This window comes from Athene noctua, chromosome 1 (genome assembly GCF_965140245.1).
Source record: "Athene noctua chromosome 1, bAthNoc1.hap1.1, whole genome shotgun sequence".
Taxonomy (NCBI): Eukaryota; Metazoa; Chordata; class Aves; order Strigiformes; family Strigidae; genus Athene; species Athene noctua.
The window spans coordinates 95,110,295-95,134,302 of record NC_134037.1 but is presented as its reverse complement, the minus strand read 5'-3'; the positions used below and the strand labels follow the sequence as shown (position 1 = coordinate 95,134,302).

The following is a 24,008-nucleotide window of genomic DNA, read 5'->3' as shown; positions in this document are numbered from 1 at the left end:
TTTCAGGAAAACAGAAAAGTGTGGGAGCATAATGATACATGACCGTATAATTTTAGTAGCATACCGCTTACACATAAGAAAACACTTTTTTACTGTAGGGGAGACCCCACCCTGGTACAGGTTGCCTGGGGGGGTTGTTGTGCAGGCTCCATCCTCAGAGGTACTCAAAACATGACTGGACATAGCCCCAGCCTGCTCTAGGTGACCCTGCTTTGAGCAAGGAGGTCAGACCAGGTGGTCCTCAAAGGCCCCTTCCACCCTCAGCCGTTCTGTAATTCTGAGATTCATGGATGGGAAAATAAATAAATAAACACTAATTCCTTTGTACCTCTCAGATTTTTTTGTTTTCCTCTAAACCTGTACTGTTGGTACTATTATGTCAAAAAGGAAGTATACAGTACTGCAGTGTAGCTTAGTGAGGCTATTAACTGCCATCTCTAATGAAACAGAAGAGACTAATCTAGTGCCAGTAACCCAGATGAACAAAATGCCCGTTGAAAACTGTACGACAAATAGTGAACTACATAGGCTACTGCATGCATTTTAGCTAAGTTATAATTAGAAAAAGTGTGAAAATGCTTATTATCCTTTCTTGTCAATATATTTCTTATTGCTAAATTAAGTGAAAAGCTAATTAGTTTTCATCTCATATTTAGGCTCCTATACTACATCTGACTTACAGATAAATTCTTGAATTATTACACATACCCCACCCCCCCAGCCTCCAATACTCTCTGATATCAGCATGCCTTTAGTTAATGGAAATATTCATTTATTTCTCAAACATTTTTACTTATATGCCCAATTGATTCAAACAAGTACATATTTAAATGTATTCAGGCACCTGTCCTCTACAGTTCCTCTAATGGATGAACTTAGGGCATTTCAATTAGCTGAAACATTTCCTAAGGCAATGGCTGCTGCTGACTGAAAGAAGGACCTTGCTTATTTAGAAAACTAAGTGAATGGGGTTCCTTTCCTAAATAACACCAGCAGACCAAGCCTGTCAACCTCTGAAGCCCACAACAGATGAGTTTGTAAAGAGAACAGGTTGGACAGTCCTGCTGAGCACTTGGCCTGATGCTTGCTGTCCATCTCTTGCTACGAGGGTAAATAGCTGAAGAGCATTTTTAAAAACAGCTGCTGACAGCAAAATCATACTCAGATAGTGACTGCTAGTGTGTGCAGGCATGAGACTGAATTCCTGTTATCTTGATTACTGGTTACACACTGCAGAAGCTTGATACTATTCTAAGGATGTTAAGAGAAGTTGTTTTAGGTTGTTGGCTTTTTTTAAACAGCTGACAAACAGCATCTCAAGCCCTTCAGGTATTCAGACTACTATAAAGAATCGAACTTGAAAAGGCCAGAAGAGAAAGAAGGCCACAACACTAAACTCACTAGTTTTCAAAAAAAGTATTTTACAGGTGTCAATTTGAACTTATTTCTTCATTATTATGTATTTTAGCATCATAGGGTTACCATTGGGAGAGGGACAAGGCAGATTCTGGTGACAGTTAAAGTTGGAGAACAAATGATTATATAAAGTGGCCTGAATAATCAGAACAGGATTGGTAGGTGAAGGAGTAATGCACAAATACGGTTAGCTAAATGGAAGAACAGAAACACAAGGAGGAAATAAAAAGCTGTAACACAGGAATATACATGATGAAAAAGTTATGAAGGCAAATCATGAATATCCTGGCCATTCCACAACACCTGAAACTACTTGCTAATATTCAAATAGATATATTTACATATATGAATATGTATGTATAAACACATACAAATAAGCTTACACTGGTACTGCTAAAATGGGAAATAAAAAAGCATTCAGCAATATCATAGCTTTGTTTTTGCTGACTTTAATGACAGCCCTCTTGTGCTTTGTGAAATTCTCTACTATTGGATTAACAAGAATAGATAATGCTATAAATATTGCATATTCACTAGTCAGCTCAAGAGTGCATAAATAAGCAGTGCTGCTCTGCTTCAGAATCATAGTAGTATACTCCAGCTATGTCCTCATCAATCAGATGGTATACAGGATTCAGGAAGGTAATTCTTCAAACTAATAGCCTAAAACCAGTTCTATATAGGAACTACTTGCTCTGTTATTTTTCATTCACACACTGAGTTTTTTCTTAGTACACCCTTCCACCCATTGGGGTAATAAGGGTTTTCCAAGGCTAAGACACAGATTCAAAGAGGAATGGTAAAGAACTCTTGCCTGCTAGCAGTGAAAAAAAAAAAAAAAAAATCGGTATTTATCTTTCAAAAAACTTCTCTGTCATTAACTGCAGCACTTCAGTGATGCCATTACCAATACAAATCCTGCAATGAGAGACTATCTGATTAATGTTAAGGAAAAAAAAAAATCTCTTGTACTTTAGTAAAAATTATACTGAATGCATTAAGAGTAAGTTCTGAAATGTAGGTTCTGAAACGTACAGTTAACCTATCTTCAAAATACACTTGGTTTTCATTCATTTATTTTAAACAGAGCTTAAAAATCAGTTTATATTTAATTGTGTTACTTTTTCCTAGTAATTTTTGTGAGGAAAAAACAAGCAGCCCTGGCAAAGAAGACAATTTCTATACACCTGATTGCTGTCTACAATACATCAGAAGTCAGGCTGGTTTACTGGCAGTTCTTACTGTTTTGAAAGGAGATATTTGGGAAGCATCTACGCTAATCTGAACTAAAGACCAGATCTACACGTAGGGGGAAGTAGAACAGATCAATGAAACTCAGAGAATGCAACAGTACATCCAGCTCTTTTTCAACCCTCTTTTGCCCGAAGATGATAGTTTCATTAGTTATTCCCTGAAGTTTATGTACAAAATAATTTGCAACAAGAATAGGAAAAAGAGGTAACTTGTTTGCATGACAATTCAGTGAACATACAAATATTTATGAAACCCTCACTTTGTAGGAAGATACACTTTATCCTGTGTATGCTCAATAGACTTAAGCATATTTACAAGAGACTCTAAAATTACTTCCATATATCTAAGGTCCTTATGAAAATTAATATCTACATGGAAAATAGTCAAAACTTTTACTTAAAAGCTGTGTAATGCTCACTGAACTCATTAGTCCGAATAGAGGCCTTCCCCAAGTCGGACAAAACCTTTGAGGCACTGCCCTCACATCAAAACGTACAGCAGTACCAGGATCATGGATTTGCTCCCTACAAGTTACATGTGTTTTAATTTTAGATAGTAAAAAAAAACCCCAAAGTATTAAAAAACAAATATAAGTGGCTATGTGTTTTTAAATGTATTTCAGGCCAGTTATTTAATGCTGAACTTGTCAAAAAAACCCTCCAGTGGAGTGAGAAAGAAACTTAAAACAATAAAAAGCTGTGTCTCATTTTCTAAAGCATACCAGTAAGAAAGTTGTCTGATCTGTACAGATCAGATCAAGGTGCTGACTGCAACACGAGGTAAAATCAGTTCCATTATTCATGCTTACAGGAGCAGAGTTCTCACAGATTTTGAAGTTAATGATCTCAATTATTATCCATATTGTCTTGCTACTGGGCAAGCCCAATCAAAATGAAAGTAAACCCTAAACTCCCCCAATCCTGTTCCAATATATATTTTTATTAAGTTTTAGGAAGGGGTTGTAGGTGGAAAATGCAAGACGTAACCCCAATTTCTTTGCCCTTCAAATGAATGGAGATAGGATTTATTTAAAGGTATGAGCTGCAATTGTTATTTGGGAGTGGTTTTCCAGCAGTCTGTGGGAGGATGCTGGTAATGAAAGAAGGAGTTCAGAGCTGTGGGGAGAATAATGCTATGTAAGCTTAATAAATACATATTCTCTAATAATAACTATGTACCTGCTCTCAGAGGTCAGTTAACTGATCACAGAGATCCTGATAGTTCAGAGAAATAAACATGGCATGAAACCACTAGAAAAATATTCAAGGTAAAGTTGTTTCTTTTTAATCAAAATATACATAAAGAATAAAATATTTACTCTTCTGTTTCAACGAACTGAAGGACAAATTCTTTGTCATAATACCCTATGACTTTAATACAAAGATGTGGTCATATCTGAATTTTAAAAGACAATGATCTTAAAAACATACAATTCTGTAACTGGCAAGAACTTCACCAACCAGACCATAGAGAAAAAGTGGTGAGAGAGGGATAAGGGCAGCAGCACGCAGTTTTTCAGGACAAGAGAGTATCTTATTTACCAAAGCACACTTCACTTATTCTTCTCATGGTCACTGAACCCTGCTGCAAGGACTGTTCTCCCAGCTCTTTGCTTTGCGTCAACCACCCCAACTCTCCCACCTTTCCAAGAGTCTCTCTCCTGGCTCTTCTCTGCAAAGCTTGAGGCACTAAGTACTTGCCTGTACTTCTAGAGCCTCATTAAGTGCTATGAATGCTATTGAGCTTAGACTAAATAATTTTAATCACTCAGATCATATTTGTTTTCTGTTTGTGTCATTGAAAAAAAATGAGGTTGGAAGGGATTTCTGGGGGTTACCTAATCCAGACTCCTGCTGGATGCAGAGTAAACATCAAAGCTGGTCCAATCCATGTTCAAAAATTTTCAAGGATTAAGATTTTGCAGCCTCTGTGGGTTCCTGTTCCAGCAACAACTAGAAGGGAAAAATCTCTTCCCTTGATCTGCTGGCTATACTCTTCCTAACACAGCTAATCTGGAGACAGTGTTTACTATTTTTCCTGTGGGAGAGCTGAGCACGCACACGACCAATGTGATCAAGCAATGCCCATTTATTACAACCAAGAAAGCCCTTTTATAATGTTCTCCCGCACACGTGAGTAACATGCAGTGCAAGTCCTCAAGATTGGACAGTTAACTTAGCCTGCGCTTTAAACCTTCTTATGACTGGATAAAAAGTGCCCCATCAGCCTTGCCAGGCTTCCTGCCTTGTGTAACTTCCTCTTCCGTCCCAACCCCTTCCGGGGGTTGTTTGTCTCATCGAGTTTCTCCCCCCTCATTCAGGGTCAGGTCCTTATCGCATTCTTGCTCGGCTGAGGCTCTTATCACTCTTGTTCTCATGCAGGATTGCTCACATGTCTATTCTCTCGCAGAAAGCCCTCTAGAATCCCAACATTTTCCTATCATCTGGTACTACCTTTAACTTGACATTCAAAATAATTTTCCTACTGGCTTACAATTCAGTTGAACTACTCTCAAGAGATCATCTTGTCCTCTTGTCTTAAGCCTGTTTTCCTCAAAGTTGTTCTACTTTGAATGGGGTTTTTTCATAACAGGATTCAGGATATGGAAATGAAAACATGAAAAATTTGAATCAAGAGCAGCAACAAGAGAAATACAAGTGAAAGCTGAAGAATTGGCTTAAGTAACCAAAAAAATTCTTAAACGGGTTATTTGGTGAAGTAAGAATGGAGGGTTCAAGGGCATATCTGAACAGCACAAAAGATAAAAGATTATGAATTTGGGTGATTTAAGAGGATAAAGGTGGTAGGAGTAACAGTTTTAAGTACTTGGAGGACATGCTTTATTAAAACGCTGGACTTGAAAACTTAAAACTCTGAGTGAACTGACAAAATGGTACTGATCTTGGGTAGTTGGGAATATTATGAGGTACAGAGCTGTGTGTCTCAGCATCTGCTGGTACATTATGCAGGCCAGGAGACCCTTATTCCCTATCCACATATACATTTTAATTATTACTCTTTTATTCTATTGTGCTATTCGTTTTTTTCCGTCCTCCAAAGGGTGGAAAAGCTCCCTTCTCATAACCCACACGGCCCTGTATAATCAAAATCTACTTAAACTGGTATACATTTCTGCCCCTCACAATAGCATACACCGAATCCCACTTTCTGCATGAGGTAGCTAACTACAAAGATCCACTGATACACCACACAATGGGAAAGCAGCAATCCTCTGCGGATACATTAGTAACATGGAGATCATATACAACCACCTTACATGCTCTTAAAATAATTTACCTGAGCTAGTACAGGTTTGGGGAATAGAATGTTATGAAATAGAAAACATTAATAAGCATGTAAATTATCATATCCATCTACTTATCCTATTCCATAACAGTAATTTGGTTTTATTTCTGAAGGCCAGCAATTGCTTCATGAATGACTTCAACAGATTGATTAGAAAAAGAATTTATTCCTAAACAGAAATTACTAGCACATTTTATAAACATCTTCAAAACACTGTCTCTGGGTATTTCTAATTCATTTATACAATGTGTGAAATAGGGCTTCCACAATCACATTACATTTTTTGTCCCTTTGGCCACTTCAACCACCTAGCTTCCTCATTTTATGAGCAATGCAAAGGCAAGGAACACCTGGGAAACAAGTGTTAAAGTTAATTTTAAATACCGACTATGAAAGGATGAGTTTCCATTCATCTCAGTTTAGTGTACTTTAAAACAGGCAGATGTAAGTATTCCCATCTAATATCATAAAATGACAGAAGAATAATCTATATATTTTATCCTGGCTGTACTGAATAGACAAGGATAGGAGTCACTCTTTTCACAGGCAGTCATGCTGCTGCACACCTTTTCATTTCTGAATGCAGTATTTTTTACACTACTCAGAAGAAAATTCTCTTCATAAATAAACAGCATGAGTGATTAATGTATGAACTATGAAGATGCTTGCAGAACTTCTCTTTAGATTAAAGCAAGTACAGGCTAAATTTCAAGGCATTCTTTTTTCCCACTATGGTTTAGTAAAGAGCACAAAAATGTGCTAGACTGTGATAAGTAAAGATCAAGAAAGACTTTTTTGTGAGTATTACCAATTATTGCATGCTAACAAGCTCTTAAAGACCTTCCCAGGAACAGTTTATGTTTTTATAACTCAAAGGCAAGGATCATCACAGCTGTAGCTGACTTTTAACAAACTTTCTGATATATTGACCCCAAACCCAACCCATCTCTTTGAATTTTCCAACTACACTGGTTATTAACGTATTTAGTCTAAAATGCATGGGATGCATTTAGTGCAAAAAATAGTTCAGGTGACCATATCCACTATTTTTAATGAATGAGGGCCATTTTGTAAAGTTGAAGAAGTTGATGGTGAAAATAAATCCTACAACTTCAGCAAGCCCTTAAATTTGTTTACAGATGTGACTATTATGATCCTTACCATTAGGAGGATTTTAATCTACAATAATCATAACACGCTGAGGAGATTCTTAGATAAGTAGTACTGGCAACTAATGCAAAGTATATGTACAAAAAAGCAAGCTTGAGTATATGAGCTGGAGCTCCTTTGAGCAGGAGAGGAAACCAATCTGTCCATCCAGATAGATAGTGAAAGCACAGAACAAATAATACAACACATCACAGAAATGGGCAATAAGAGAAGATAGTAAAAACCCATCAACATACATCATCTGATCATGGTACAGTGTCATCTCCCAGCCTCTATTAGCTCCTGCTGCATCAGTGCAAGTCCCGGACACTTTATTCTGTTTATAATTGCTGATGAGCAGTAATAAGGCCTCCATGCCTCAGCTCCTGTCCGTTCCACTTCAGCACCCACCTATTAGGTTATAACTTTTATTTACAGCCTTGCATGATGCGCAGTTCTATTAGTACAGCTGGAAACTGAACAGGGGGAGAAAAAAAAAGCAGCACATCCCTAATGGCCACTATTATTGCCAGGGCTGGGCGATTTATTATGCTGCTCAAAGGCTGGTTCTATCATCACTTTCCTGTCAGTGAGAGAGTCCCAAGAAGGTTGGATTTCTAACACAATGCCCTCCAGAAGTCAAACGCTAAAGAACACCTTAAAAGTCCCTTGGAACACCAATGAGAAACGTACCTCAAAGTTGTTTTAATGTTATAAACCCCCTTCAATCATTTCGTGTATTTTTTGCTCAGGAGTTTAACATTTCAGAGCAATTAAAAAAATATAAAATCTAGTTAGTGGTGTACCAGGTCTTTTTGTCCTTATTCAACATAGAGATTGATAAAAAAATATCATAAAAAAGTAATTATTTCTTGGTTTTGGCTCTGGCTGAAAATTTGTGTATTTCCACAGCCTGCCCTTCTCATAACTCCCAAAAGGCTGTCCTCTTGATTGTACACATTCAGTCTCAAAGCATTTAGGTTTCTGGCACTGCTATGATCAAGCACAATGCATTAGTAAAAGGACATCAATAAATCCAAAACTTCAGAAAGGACCATACACCTGCTTAACTGCTTTGCTCAAGCAGGGGAAAAATTATCTGCATCTTCTAGACTTAAAATTTAAACTAGAAAAAGTGTAGAGCAATGAGAGAGATACTGTAATCTTGTACAATATGAATACTACCACACCCATCTAGAACAGATATAACCTCATAAAATGTAAGCACATAAACTATACAAAATATTAAAGATGCATGTTTCTCATGAACTGCTACTGAGAAATAAAGTACTTAAAAACTCACCGTCTTTATGGATATAATGTATGAATTGATTGTATCATTATTGCATTTTATCTGCCTGTTTCTGCTACCTTCTCTACCACACAATTAAAAATTAACTGAGCGCACTCACACAGTTCCACCAATTTTTTCCAGTTTCTTTAAGCTGCATGAAAATATTTTAAGATCTGGTTGTTTAGAATCGTGTATTAAATCATCATTAAAGCCGTACAGAAGGAAAAAAAAAAAAAAAAAAGGAAGAAAAAAGAGTAATATGACACTTAGTGCTACACTTCCACAACACAGGCACCCAATATAAATGAGACCTGGATGCCCTACTGACTAGAATAAGCCATCAATTGTAACATTACCTAACCATTACAAAACAAACCAAAATACATAAGAAGCTAGACACTAGGCCACAGAGTTCCATCTTTTTTCCTACAAAATCTTCAAACTGCTGGCTCTTAAAAATCTTTGAGGCATCATCCAAACTAATGATTGCCAGGCTTTATTCGTTCTTTTCATTATAATCCTTGTACTATGGGCACACTTTGGAACAGAAATACTTTTTACCACTGCGATGGTTCTAGCAAACAAGAGGAGGAAAATACCCAGCATTTGGTGTCATAATACAATTTTTTATCTGAACAGCTCCTCCAGCACACGAGTTGACAAGCACACAAGGAAAAAACTCTTTTTTTTTTTTTAAGAGAACTCTTCCTGTGTCTTGGCAGATTTATTGTTTTGATCTTTCTTCAATGGTTACATTAATGCTAATAAAATATGAAAGGTTTATGTCTTCCTTAATATCCTCCTGATGGGAACCTGCATACAAGATAAGTAGGTCAAATTTCTAATTTTCTGTCTCAAATGCTGATATATGGCAGACTGTAGGGAAAAACTATGCTTGAAGGGGGGAAAAAAATTACACAGATGAATTCCACCAAAACATCTTCCTTCAAAGCTCTTCCAAGCAGAAGAAATGTAGAATACTTACAGAAAAGAGGCTTATACTCAATGTCTATTATTGACAAATATTGCTTGTATCACTTAAATAGCTTCCTAGGAAGGGACACTAAGCTTAAGTGAATGCCATGTGAAATATGCACCTACATAATCTGCTGCTTATGCCTGAAGATGTCACACCATTTCTGGGTAATAATTTGTAGCCACTGTTTTCTTGTCAATTCTCATTTATCTAGATTCCCAAATGCAGACTTTGAAAACACATTTAAAAATGAAAGTCTGCTGAAAATTCAAGTGGTGGAAAAGAAAACTGTAACTCATAACAGGTTTATTAGTGTCAGGGACTACAAACAAAACATGCAGATCACTGAGCAAATGTTAAAAAACATTGGGGAAAACTGAGGTAATATAAAATCATTGGGTTTAGTTGACTGAAGATGAAACTTGTGGCATCAAATTAAGATCTCCTTTTTTCTTGCTAAACACACCAAAGGATTAACACACAAGCATGTAGGGGCAAAACATTAGCATAAACCAAAAACAAGAGAACTAGCAAATTAGCCAACCTTTTAATGGGTATTTTTCAACATGTTCAGTAGCTTCATCTGCTTTATTCTAACAAGCTTTTACCATTGCCATTTGACACTCCAAATAGCAAACTTTTTGCTAATCACAAGCACATTTTTTTAAAGTATTCATACAGTATCTTCAGTTTTCAGTATCTATACCACCATAGAAAGCTTTTAAATTATCCTGCAATGAAAACCACACTTAAACCAGCTAATGTATATAAAAAAAAAGATTTAGTAATAGTGTAAGCAAAGCAGATTAGTTTGCAAGGGATACAGTGGCAAATATTCCATCTTGTTTAGGTAAACCTCTGTGGCTATGTAGAAAAGAAAATCCAGAGTCTTCCTGTTCTGGAGAATTTGGATCCAGTATCTTCCAGTGCCAAACTTAGAGAGTTCTTTGACAAACAATACTCACAGCATTGTCACAGATTAACATGCACTACTTGAGAGGTCTGCACCTGCACCAAGTACAAGGTACTGTTCTTTTTAACCTTCCTTCACCGCGCACCAAGCCAACTTGCATCATCACACATTGACTGCAAGCTAACAACATGCATATATGGAATACCTACTGTTCAGCTGAACATACAGTAACTTCAAACTTTTTGAATTAACTATTTCAGAGGAAATTACCTTGAACTCCTGAAAGAATAAAGAGCCCTTAATCAAACAGGAAAACCCTTCCCTTCTGCACATTCAATACAGCTCAACTGGTACATAAATGCAAATATAGGCAAAAATTATTTTGAAATCCAGACTGCTAGAAGATTATCGCTACCCAGATGCCTGCCACTGCACAAGAGTTTATGGCTTCCCACAGTGATGCTGGTTGAAAGGATCATATGAGTTCTCCTTAATCCATGCAAAACCAAAGTCAAAAAGATCTGAGCCAATGCGAGTAACTTGGCTGCCTGCCTGGATGAGTGCTCACACAGTTCACAGATCTGCTGCAGAAGCAGCAACTTCAGCCTGGCAATGACCTGACATGTCCCTACGAACACTAGATCTGAGAGATTATCCATCTATATCCTCCATGTAGAAATACAGTCATCGAAAGGACTTTTAGTCTCAATGCAAACGTCAGCTGTCTTTCAATCATGGAAAATAAAGTCACTATATTCAAAACAGTTTTCTACTCACTACTTTGCAGTTAAAGGGGGGATTTCCAGAACACTATCACAAGCACTAGACTTAAATCAAACTGATTACTCCCATCATATGTTCATAAATATTAACTGAAAACAGTATATTTATGGAAGTATATTTAACAGGACTCTGAGATGAGCTATCTGCCATACAAATCCTTTTATATATAGACATTTCTGACAGCAAAGCAACAGTATTTATTTTCATTTGGCATTCATCAGATATAGTTACTACCCTTGACTATTAAACTATAACTGTACAGGTGCATATCATGCAAAAATCAAATTCCTTCACCCCCACAAAACACATACCTGAGTCGCAAGATCTTTTGGTTGGTGTGGTTAACGAGGCATGAGCTGTACCTGTGCATGGCCCACCTGGAAACAGAGAAGATCATATGTCTCAAAATATCACCTATATTTAACAATTATGACCACATCAAGATTATACTTAGGAATATAAAATGCTGAGGAGAACTTTTCTTTGGAAAGCACATATGGAAGTGGTCTACTATTCTCAGTATTTCTTTCCCAGTCAAATCCGCGTATATCTTGCACTGAAAAATTCGATGAGAAGTTGGGACACAAAGTAATGTTTACTCGATAAATTTTTCAAAAGACAGTTTTAGAAAAATACAGACTATAACTACAATTTTTCCAGTGTTGACAAAAGTACTGTTTATGTCATAACAAAACTAGAAATGTACCTAATGCACCCACAAATAACGCAAGGGACAAAGTGATCGCTTCTGTGATGTCAACAGAAACCTTGTCACTGACTCCAGTGAGGCAATGACTTTGCTTCTTATCTTGTTCTCATTATGTTTTCAAAGTGTGGCATGAGCATACGCTAACAAATTCTTTCCATGGTTAAAGGGGTTTTTTTTGGTTGAACTCTAGACTCTTGCCCACTCATCTGGTATCTGCTTGATAGTAAATTGCTTTCTGGCTTTCTTCTTAACATGCATCATTGCTGAAGAGTTCTCCAGAGATCTTGTTAAAATAGCAACCAATCGAGTGTACTCAGTGACTTGAAATAAAAATAAATAAATAACAATAAACCCCATATAGTGAAGCCAAGACAAATTGACAGTAGCTTTACCAGTGGTAATAACAAATCATAGCTTTGGTAATTGGATATTATAAATCGCATGATGCTAGAGAACCTGAAATTAAGTTAGATCTAGTAGAGTTTGGCTATCAAAATAGTAATAATCAAGTTTGCACTGGACTGATGGTGATACAGTAGTACTGTGTTGGCAATACAGCAGAGCTTAGTATGACAGGATAACCTTTAACATAAGTCTTCACACCCTGAAAAATACTTTTTGCTTTTTTTAATCAGTCTTTGCATATCTGGAAAGCAACACTGTGGCTATGGCAATGCTTTTCTCTTTTCTAATATTTTTAAGCCTGACCTGGTAGTAAACTATTTCTTTTTTCTTCTCTCTGAGATGCTCCCCCTTGAAGTTCTCCTTACATTTCTATTTTTCAGTAACTATCAGGACCTGGGAAACTTTGTCTACCCTGTAAAACTCACAGCATTGTAACACTACAAAAAAAGAAAATAAACCTCTGCAATTGGGAGGGAAAGATGTGAGGAAATTATTTTGGAATATTTGATTTCAATGAAATGCACTTGGCAGCAAAGATCTCAGGAGTTTTACACTTTCAGTTTTCCAGGGAAGGACTGATAAATGCGTTGAGTTTTCTGTTCTTCCAGAAAGTCCCTCCAGCACCATACACTATTTGATAACCATGCAACAGGTAACCTTTAAAGGGGTGGTTACAAAGGTCAATGAGTCAGTGTTTGGCCTGCAGGCAAACACTCATTAGGGCCTGGCCCGAGGTGAAGCGAAGCAAACAGGACACAGGAAACTACCCAACACAACCCAAGAAATGGCAGCATGCAATAAGCAACAGCATCAGCAGCTGGCAGAAGTTACAGATGGTGTTGTGAGAGATGCCTGGATTCTGAAGGCTGGTAAGGAGGGAGCTGGTGAGACATGGCTCAACTCCACAGGTAAGTGGAAGGGAGCGGTGGGGGCCTCTCTGCAGAGTCAAGTCTGCATGTGAGAAGAGCCAGGCTTGCTTTTGCAGTGAGGAGGACTGGGAGGCAGGGGGTGAATGCCTTCCCTGGCTGACAGGAAAGCATCCCAGGTGGATGAATCAAGCATCCTGGTATCACCATGTTGGTCCCTGCCCCAGGCAACAACCAGAAAACCAGGCAACCCCCAAGCAACAAGAAATTAACAAGAAAGCTCAAATAATTTTTTATGGCATATCTTTTTCTAGACTAGAGTATAAAAAAATGAAAATGCCACCTTCATCTACTACTTATAAAAGGCTCCAAAAATGCTTAGTCCAGTGTTTGGTGCATTTGGGAGGAAAATCAATACAGCAACAAGCCTTACCAAGCTTTCTGTTGATACCTTTTGGATATTCAAAAAATTACACAGCAGGTCTGTTAGGTCAGTCTCAACTTTCAACGACCAAGTATATATAATTGTATTTGTTTGCAAAAATTCAATATTGAAACCAACAGGATATGGAATATATCAAAATATATACAACAGGGTATGGAATTTCAATGAACTGACTTTAGATCACAGCTGCCTCTTAAATGCATCAGCTCTTCTTTAAGTAATTTTAGTTACATTCTCCCAGTTTTCACTGAATAGACACTGACAGGGATCATCACTGTGGACTATCAAACAAGACCAAACCTCACAATTATTGTACAGTAAATATTTACACTAGTCGATACTTTCAGCATCCAACTAAATACAAGATTTTTATTTCTCACTCTCTAAAGTACAGTAAATTGGTATGTATTCTGGACTTCCCTGTGTCAGGAGTTTTCTTTTATTTAATCTTCCCTCATTAGGTATTAGTTCCATATAGCTTAGATTTGTATAAAACAGCAGAGTTTCAACAAAGAATATCTTGGGATTTGCATGCACGAACACCAGTGCCTAATAACCAGTGAAGGCAGCATGTCCTTTGCAGCACTTCCTTCTGCTACTCTTTTTGTTCCACCATTAAAAATGTCATGCATAATTCAATACTATGTAGTATGGGCTTGACTGTGCAATTCTATGTGGAAGTCATTATGTTGAATCTTTTGGTATACATAACAGCTAATATAGGCATCTCTGTACTACTTGAAAAAGGACAGTATTTCCCATAGCTTTGATAAAAATTCTTCATGAAGGAAAAGGGAAGTCAGATAACAGTAGAACACCACTCCTTCTTGGCTATACACAAAGGTAGGCTTATAACTTACCATGATTCAGGATATATCTGCACCTTCATTCCCAAAACCGTAAGTGTTTCAAGGGAATTTAACTGTGGTACATAAACCACTTCAGTGCAGAGTGAAAGGCCACACATGTCTAGCTTCTAACATAATCCACAGGGCTGCAGACTGCTATTTTTTCTCAGCACAAACAAGAGATTAAAATGGAAAAATAAAGGTATCTTTCTATTCTATATCCAATTAACAGATTAAACAATAGCTTCTCTTCCAATTTTTTTTCCATGCATGGTTTCTGGCCCTTGCAACTCCTCTTCCAAACAAAAGCAGCCACTGCCCAGCAATAATGTAATCCCAAGAGAAGATAATTAAAAATGTAAAAATCCTAAAAAGATACTGAATAAATCAGTAGAATTGTGAGAATCATCGAGTTTGCAAATTCAAACACAGAATTAATAAAGGACAAAACAAGACCTTTTGACTCAAACATCATATTTAAAACAAAAGGTCTTGTTAATGTTTCTGACTTCTGATATCCTCAGCTTTCTGTAACTTGCTGTTAACTGTACTCTAAATATATCAACTTGAAAAAATACCTTCAAAACCAGTTTCTCTCTCTAAAGTAGTAAAATTTTACGTATTACTTATAACTCTATATACATGTTAATATTGTTATCATTTACTATTACAGACTATTATAATTTGTATATGTTTAAATTGACCTTTAGAATGCCTTTCTGCATTGTTCACCTCCTTTCCTGAAAGATGGAAAGAACTGCCAAGTACCACCTGTCCTGAAGGACATACTCTGAGTCAGGGGAACTTCTTGTTTCCCCTTCCTGAAGTCTTTGTAAAGTCAAGTGACTCCACTCAGAACTTCCTGTGTAGGAAAAAGTGGAATACTAGAGCAACCCTGCTCTAGTATTGTATTGTATTGTAGTCCCTTGCTGTCCAAGGAACTGATGAGTTTGAACCCAGAGTACATGTGTGAGGCGTATCTGAACGGCACTTGAAGCACTTATCGGATGCAGAATGGATCAAAATCAAGCTTGCACAAGAGCACAAAGCCTAAGATTACAATAATACACTACAACTGAAACAATTAGAGAGAACACAAAAACTGCAAGCCAGATAATAAGCAAACATGAAAAGTAAGTGAAGGAGCCTGAAGCTCAGTAACACTATCACAGTGACATAAGCATTCCTGAACGCTACTTTGAGCTTTCAGTACTGAGATGGTTTCTTCTCAGAAAAAGCACACCAACTCCCTGCACGCAATGGCCTGGAAGAGGGTAAGAAGGAAGAGCTGAATTTCCTTGGAGCGCAGTGTGGTAGCCAGCACAGGGAGAATTTCATGGCTATTTGCAATCAAGGAAAGAACCTACCTTTGGAAACCTGTCCAAACCAGTAATCTAATTGTGCATTCCCTGAATTGGTAGAGACATATTCAAATTAATCTACACAACTGAGTTGGAAAACAGTCACTGACTACAGCCATATATACATAAATAAATGGGAACATAAATCTCTAAGTTCAGTCTGCACAGACAGAATACACTATCTTTAAGGAAAAAAAGCAAAAGAACTTTACAGCACGTAAGAACTGCTTATTTGCTGCAGAATGGGTAAGCTGCATGATAATTTAAGTGAAGTCATTACTAAACAGGCAAGAGGATTATATCACATACAAATGCATACTTTTTAAAATCTAGTTTTATAAATCTGCCATTATTTACTTTTGTGGATTTTTATCTACATCAAGCTTTTGGAGAAGGAAGTGAAACCTGGACTGCTTTGCTCCTGCTGAACATCTGGTAAATTTAAAAACTATAAAGATTCCACTTTTTTCCCTGCTATTGTCTCACTCCATTACCTGCTTTTCCTCTGTTTCCTCATTTCTAAAATAGACGTGATACTTTCTTACTTTATAGGTGTATGTTGAAATGTATAAATGTGCTTTTGAAACCAGCAGTTAAATTGTATTTTTATAAATAATTTTTATGTAACCTTGATAGCTGTACAGCTCTAATCCACATTTTTCCTATGTGACTGTGTTTCCGTTTCATGTTCCATGGGGTCCTTTCACTTTAATAAATGGGACCCCAGTATACACTGTCTACTCTGCAGTGTGAAGTGACTATAAATCAGAGGGAACAATTAACAGTTGTGCTATTCCACTGGTCTTCATTATGTTTCAAAAGTTATAATGCCACAGACATGAAAAGAAGTGTTCATTTCATAAATCTATGTGCCAGATCTTTGCTTAAGATGGCAGAAGAATCAAAAATGTTCTTTAAATGGAAGTTGGACTGTAGGGATTAGATTGAAACTTACTAAAAGATCCTTACACCTCAAAAAGGCAATGAAAGTGACACTTCTACTAGACACCACTTTGTTCAAATTTCTCACTGCCTATATGTTCTGTACTGGCACCTAATACTAGCGGCATTTCTCAAAAAGACACTCAAATAGCCCACAACTCAATATGCTTTTATATTTGAAAGCATTCTTGCAAATTCCCAGAGAAAAAGTGCTTGCATTGATACTAAAGAAAAACATGTAATTTGCAATGAATATTCAAGAAAATCCAGGTTTGATGATAATCCAAATGAAAAACTGAATTACTCTTAACATTAAAAACAGTGCCAAAAGACTATTTGTGTATGGCATCTAATGAAAACAAAGCTAAAAAAAAAAAAATCCCTTAAGATATAAACACCTTTTACTATTATCTAACTCACTAAAAGTCTAAGAAAATAGGTAGTTCATATTCTGTGACAGAAATTCGAAGATGACTGTAATATCAAAAAACAGCCAGGTACATATTCTGTATTAGAGGTGTGCCCCCTCTTGCTCTGATAAGAGACACAAAATTGAGTACAGAAGAAAGAACACATGACAACCTTGTGAGCTGATAAGGAAAATTAGAATTATTCATCATCACCCTCACCTAGCTGCAGTTTTCTCAGTCATGCCTTGGTACAAGTTTAATTGCGATATTAAATCATGTGGGTCAGGTAGGCTAGTTTTGTAGCTCAGCATAATTTTAACAGTTAATGCATTCTTTTGAATCAGAGAAAAACATACAAAATGGTATCAGAATAAATCAGGTTAGCAACAAAGCGAATTATTTTTTACAACCATCTGTGACAACCAAGAAAAAAAATAGACAGCTAGCTTGGTCTGTTTATAGAAGTGGGTATGCATGTAACTTTCAGTCAGAGATGAAGCAAAATACAAAGTTTCCCATAGCAGGAATTAGACAAAAAAATGACTGAATTCCCAAAAGCCAGGGCATTTTAAAAAGTATACAAATAGATAGCATCAAAGAGGAACAGCAAATACCATTTCAAAAACCACCATCCTTACTTAAAAGGCACAAAAGTCATTTAAGGATATCACAGGAATAATTCAAAATATGAAGTATTTTCAGAGCATACGTAGGAAAGCTGTCATCTCTGACTCTGCTGACAAACCCAGACAAAATGCAAAAACTGTGAAGTCATTATAAACTGGTAGAAACCTTTTGCATAGTGTCAGAGAAGGCCATTCAACAACAAAAAAAGGATGCACTTATTTACCCATTTTTCGTATGGTTATGTCAAAAAAACCTGACATAAGATTATTTTTTTAACTCCAAAGACAGAGAAAATATCATTACTTTTCTAGTACTATAGCCTATATGGCTCTTTATACAGTCATGCTTCAACAAGCCATGAAATTCAGAGTATAAACGTCCAATAGGTGCAGTAGAAAAAATCATCTCTCACCTTTCTGTCAGAGATCTTTTACAGAAGCCTGGTGCATCTCTGTCTCAGATGTAGTACACTTTATGTACATAAAGTAACTTCACGAAATAACTTCATAAGCAAGGGTATTTATTCCAGCGTTTGCAGCACATGCAAGTGCTTAATAAAATAATGTTTTAAAGCATTCTTCAAACTTGTCTTACAAACCTAAGTATTTGAGATAAACTAATAATGCTTTAAAGACTTAACGTGACATGCAACAGTTCAGATTCTTAAGCGTATACATTAACTACTCACAATTCACAGTTATTCAGTCCTGAAAATTCATATTTACGCACTTTAAATTCAGCACACACAGAGGTAAGGTGTGGTCAGTGAACATCAACTCCTTTCTGGGCTGAAATTTCCACTGTATTTTTTGATATTAACAGCAGTATCTCAGATCTTTGTATATCTTCTTATAAAGTCTTCAGTGCAGAAATGTAGAGCATTTAACTGTTCTAGAAACATCACATATTCCTTTTGTCCTTTTTCAATTGTGGCTCTTATTAATTCAAGGAGGCCAGGAAGAGTTAAGCACATAATTAAAATAAAATCATGTCAACTGAAGCCAAGAACTACTGAAATATCAAATCTGATCCAGCTGCCAGAGTCAGAGTTGCTCACATTGACATTTCTCCTGTCACATAACACCACAGTTAGTTTTAAACCTGCACAGCATGAGCTTCAGGTCTACTCATACAGTGACAGAAAAATAATGTGACAACCCCAAAGAAAGCAATGAAGGCCTGAAACTAAGCAAAATTATTCCATGTGCAGTGTGACCTTTTCTTTACCATAATGCATAGAACCTTCCTTAATAAGCTAATCTTTTTAAGACTGCTGGTGGCTGGACGTAGGGAAAGAGAGAAGCAAGGGTCATTGTCAAATCCCTTTTTTCTTGTCTGTTAAAAATAAACAAAAATCCCGTCCACCCAATAAGAAAAGGAAACCTGCTCATATGGCGACTGACACCAAAATAACTACTATTAGGACCTTGTAAATAAAGAGATGAGATGGAAGGGAAAAACAAGAATAGATGAAAACTATACAAGAAATTAAACAGAGAAGCTTATCTCCACATAAAGCAGAAGAAGAATGGAAGTTAGACTAATTTAACCATATGTTAAGGAACAGATCATTAAAATCCATGTGAATCTAGACTTACTAAAGCTATACCAATATCAATATATATTACTTGTCTGCAAAAATTTATTCCAGAAAACTTACTGCAACGGATGGACAGAAAAAGGCAACTCAGGAAGCATATGTGGGGGAGAGGGAAAATTCTTAGAAAGTTTGTCCCCCTAAATTGCAACAGCATTTTTTTTTTTTTAAATTGGTGTTAAGAAATACTTCATAAAAAGAAAACACATGTGAAGGAGGAAAAAATGTCCTGAAGCTTGCATCACTGTCTCCAAGCATAAGTCTTTAAAGTTACAATCAACAAAAATGTGTTAAGACTGAGAACTACTTTTCAACTACTAGGGGAAGAGATATTAATCAGAAAACAGCCGCTGGCATAGGTGATTGTTCAGAAACGAGGATGGTAGGAGATGGAAAAGTCACTGCAACCTGGTTGCATATATAAGACACTCAGGAATGCAAATGCAACTCTCTCAGAACATTAAAACAGTAACTAAAGAGGCAGAAATACTTGCATATTGTCACAGTGAACTCCTGTAAAATCCAGTCCAAGGATCTCTTCTCCTGTATCATTCATTCTGTGTTGAAAGGGAATGGCTACTCAAAACCATGCACAAACCACCCCCCCACTTTCTCTGACACAGAATATGAATTTTACTACATGAGATTTCTATGGCTCTCTTCAGTTGTCATAACATGAATGGAATTTGTTAATTGCCTAAATGACTTGCTGCAATTCTGTCCAATCTGGTTACTCTAAGGACTCAAGTACCACGGCAAATGCCTTGATGTGAGCTTGAAAGAGAAGGGAGTGGAATGCACCATGAGAATCCTTCCTGAGTACTCCAATCTTTCCAAATTTTGATAGGGATTACCATAAAGATCCCATACATTGATTTCTGGTGAATCACCACAATCCTACTCAGAATGGCACACAGCTGTACATCACCACATGGCACTGCAAAATACCAGTCTCTGAAGAACACAGCTGTAATGAGAGCAGTGCGTGCTTTATATAACTTGCTGCAAAATAAATAAATATTGCATAGAAAAAGACTGCCTCACATTAAAATCAAGACATTTAAAGTTTGGGCATTCTTCATTAAAGGAAAGACTCTTCCATGCTGAGGCCATTATCCATCAGAAAAGCTTCATCTGTGTATAATTATTTCTGATAAATGATATTAAGCTTCATTAAAGAGGTAGTGGGGATGCAAGAGAAGACAGAGCTGTAAATAAATCTCTCCACTGTATTTCACTTCAAATCACCCCAGCAGGAAGTCATAAAGAATTTTTTTAATAGGTAATATTTTCAAATGCTCCGCAGGCTGTGCTGCCTAATATCCATCATCTTCAGTGTATGTTCACAAGCTTACAGCAATTCAGGATGAAGGACACTATTTAATTTCCTTCCCATCCCTGTAATCGCCTTCCCACTTACCCCCAAGTCCTTCTCAGCCACAATAGAAACATTTTGTTGTAACATAATTTAATTCCTAACTGAACAAATTTCCAGAAAACCTGACCTAGTAAGCACTGGAGAAGCACCCTGTAATACCAAACAGTAGATCCTGGCTAATAAGCCAGCAGAGGTGCCGAAGGCCCCTGCCCAAAGAAGGCCCAAATGCATTGATGAAGCATAATATTCTGCTGAATTCTCTAGGAAAGTTGTTTTAAGGCCTTGTTTTTATAGCACATTACAGGTTTCCCCTGAAGAAGCGCTGGACAGAAGGAAGAGCTGATGGGTGGTCAGCAGCAACTGTGTATGCGAAGGAAAGACAAGAGTTACATGGCAAATTTACTCTTATTACAAGAACTGGTATCAGAAGATTGACATTTGAACCCTGCTGTATTTCTGACAAAATTCTCACATACAGATAGTAAAAAATAACTCAACTTAAAAATTTTATTTTGGTCTCAAACTACCACAATCCCAAAATGACACTTTGTGTTTTGTCCTCAGACAATCTGCATAAATAAAAAGAATATATATGCAACGTTTACATACCTGTAAACAGAATAAATACTTCAGCAACTCAGCAAAACCATCCTATGCAAGCAGTTAACACAGCTGAAAACAAGTGTAGTATATCAAAGATTTTTTTAGTCCTAGTACTTTGTGAGCATTATTTCCAGCAGTTGCTTCAATATTGAAGAACCGAAGTAGCTCTTGCAGATTCCCTACTGAAAAATAAGCAAGTTTTTCTTGCAATGTGGACATCTATTTAACAGCCACAATGTAAAGTAAACTCAGTTCAAGAGGGATTCTCTCCATCGTGCACATTCTAAAATAAACCTACAGTTGGGAGGAAAACAAAACTACAAATTTGACATTTAAATTGCAGAATACAACTCAATATATTAGACACAGAATGAACTTGCATAGAGGTTTAGAATAATTTTAAAAACAACTTTATCTCACTGTGTTTGCTAATCTTTAACATCTTAGCTTACCTTCATGGAGAATTTTTGACGGACAGTTCAATAAAGAGGAAAGAAGGGTCAGGAAAGACAGATGGATTACCACATAAAACTTAAGTTTTAAGCAAGTAACCTAAGTCTAGACAAACATTCATTACAGTCAGTGCTATGTGCAATTGCAATAATTACAAACCAAAAGGTTTTAAAGTCAGATTTCCCAAGATATTGGTGTTTATCCTAGAATACATATATTAATTTACCAGTCACATGAGAAGAATTTTCTCAGAATAAGAGTGCCTCAAAATCACAACAAAATTGTATACTGCAATTCAAAGAGCTGTAAAGTTAGTTAGAAACTCCTGCAACCCCTTTGAATTTGTTCTTTGATTAAAGCCATCAATGTCTATTTTTTTAATAACTTCCAACATTTCCTTTCACCCAAAAAGACAGGGCGTTTACTTCTAAAAGGGAGTCAGTGAAACATCAGCCTGAGAACAAAGAAAAATGTTTATGCCTCCTTTGCTGCTTAGGACTCATGCACTTACATTCCTCTTTGCTCGGTGAAGTTACATTCAGTTCTGTCAAAAGTTGCTGGTTGGAGTTAGCGGCCTGCGTGGTTAGAGAGGTATTGCTGTTGTCACTGTTCGTTTCTCCAGAGAACAAATCTGACTGGCTGCTGCTTGTGCTGGGAGTAGAGTCATCGTCTGGCTGCTTCTTCTGGAAATCTATCAAAACCAAGATTTCATATATCATCCCACTTGCTCAATCTTATAATCCAATTTTATGAAAAAAACCCAACTTCAGCAAAACAAAAATAACCCTAGAACACTGCCAGAGGTACCATCATTCTGATAATTTGTATGTCTCAAAACACCAAGAGTAGCCTTCAAGTTTTTATTTCAGATGTAAAATACCTTAAAAGTTATTTGTTGTTGAAGAACAGCAAACATTTTCAGAACTACACAAAGTTACTGTTTCCCCAGCCATTCAAGAGCATCCAAAACTTACCACTGTGTACATCAGTATATAGTACATGGCATCATTTTAAAGATAGTTCACACAAAGCACGTACAAAAGCATAAAGGAGCAAACATCCAATGAGAGAAGAACTAAGGCATGTAATACAAGTAAAAGAAAATGTTACAGTTCTGTAAAACCAGTATTTCTCACTGATGTTACATAAAATCCCACCAGTAACAGTTTTGGCAAAGCTAATGTAGACAGCTATGGTTCCAGGTTAGCATGGGGGAGCTGGTGAGGGATCACCTTTTGCATCACTTGTTTGATTGGGGTTTGGGGGGTGTGGGGTGTGTGTGTATATATATATTTCTTCTTTCTCTTTCTTTCATTTATTCCAACATTGGTATTAAAAGTTGCTCATTGATATATGATCAGAGTTAGACATGGGAAGTAAATCACTACAACACATAAAAGCCGTGTACAAACGATCTGGCTTTAAAAGTTTTCCTTCCCCGCCCCCCCCCCCCCTTTTTTTTTTCCCCCTTCCTATTGGTCAGCAAGTGCCAAGTCATGCTAAATCTCCAAACTTCCTCCATAGTCCAAATTTCACATCTGTGATAGATTCCATCCTCAGGTCTCCAAAGCAGATTCAGGTCTGAGGGGATAGTCTTTTCCTTTTTAAGTGCAAATCCTCCCTTATGGGCTTTTTCCCAAACCACAGTCCTGATACCTAGTAGATTTACAGCATCGTCTCAGTTCCTACCAGCTACAATACTGGATTTCAGACTGGCACAGCTCTACCACTGGATGCCCCCAGGGAACACTCCTCCCAGCCAAGTGGATTTTGGTTTGCTTAACATCCAGTTATTCTCACAACACAAAGGCACCTCTTCCTTGTAAAGAGACACTTAAAGATGAAGTGCATCACCTCTTGGTATTGCTAAATACTTACTTTTTGAAAAATTACATAGAAAGGCAGAATTTATTCCTTACATAAACAGATATATAAATCAGTATTCAGTTGCTCATTATGATTTCAGAGAGGAAAACAGAGCAGTCTATAAATATTTGCAGATGATGATGTGTTAGAAAGATGGATCACCAACATGACTCATTGGGACTGGGAAGCACTACAGTCAAACAGTCCCTAAATGCTGATTTAGAATTTAAGTGATTTGCCAGAGAAATTAAGCTGTAACTTCTGCTGTGGAAGAGTCAGCCAGAAGTCCAGCTTTGAGAGGAACAAAAGCCAGGGAAAAGAAGGAAGCCACGAAAAAGAAGGAAGGAGGTGGTAGACAGGAAATCACCCACCTGCACAACACAGCTCTGAAAAAACAGTGGGATTAA

General features: G+C 36.9%; 1 protein-coding gene across 3 annotated transcripts in view; it reads right to left on the bottom strand.

The window, feature by feature from the left end:
- Positions 1 to 24,008, bottom strand: part of ZFAND3 (zinc finger AN1-type containing 3) — a 148,281-nt gene that overhangs the window by 35,109 nt on the left and 89,164 nt on the right. For 2 of the 3 annotated variants that reach the window (XM_074897024.1, XM_074897023.1), the window contains 2 exons: positions 22,247 to 22,426; positions 11,403 to 11,468 (listed from right to left, as the gene is read on the bottom strand). In XM_074897024.1, the coding sequence (XP_074753125.1) occupies positions 11,403 to 11,468; positions 22,247 to 22,426 (246 nt within the window). The remainder of the gene's footprint in view (positions 1 to 11,402; positions 11,469 to 22,246; positions 22,427 to 24,008) is intronic. The other variant, XM_074897025.1, reaches the window with a different exon arrangement.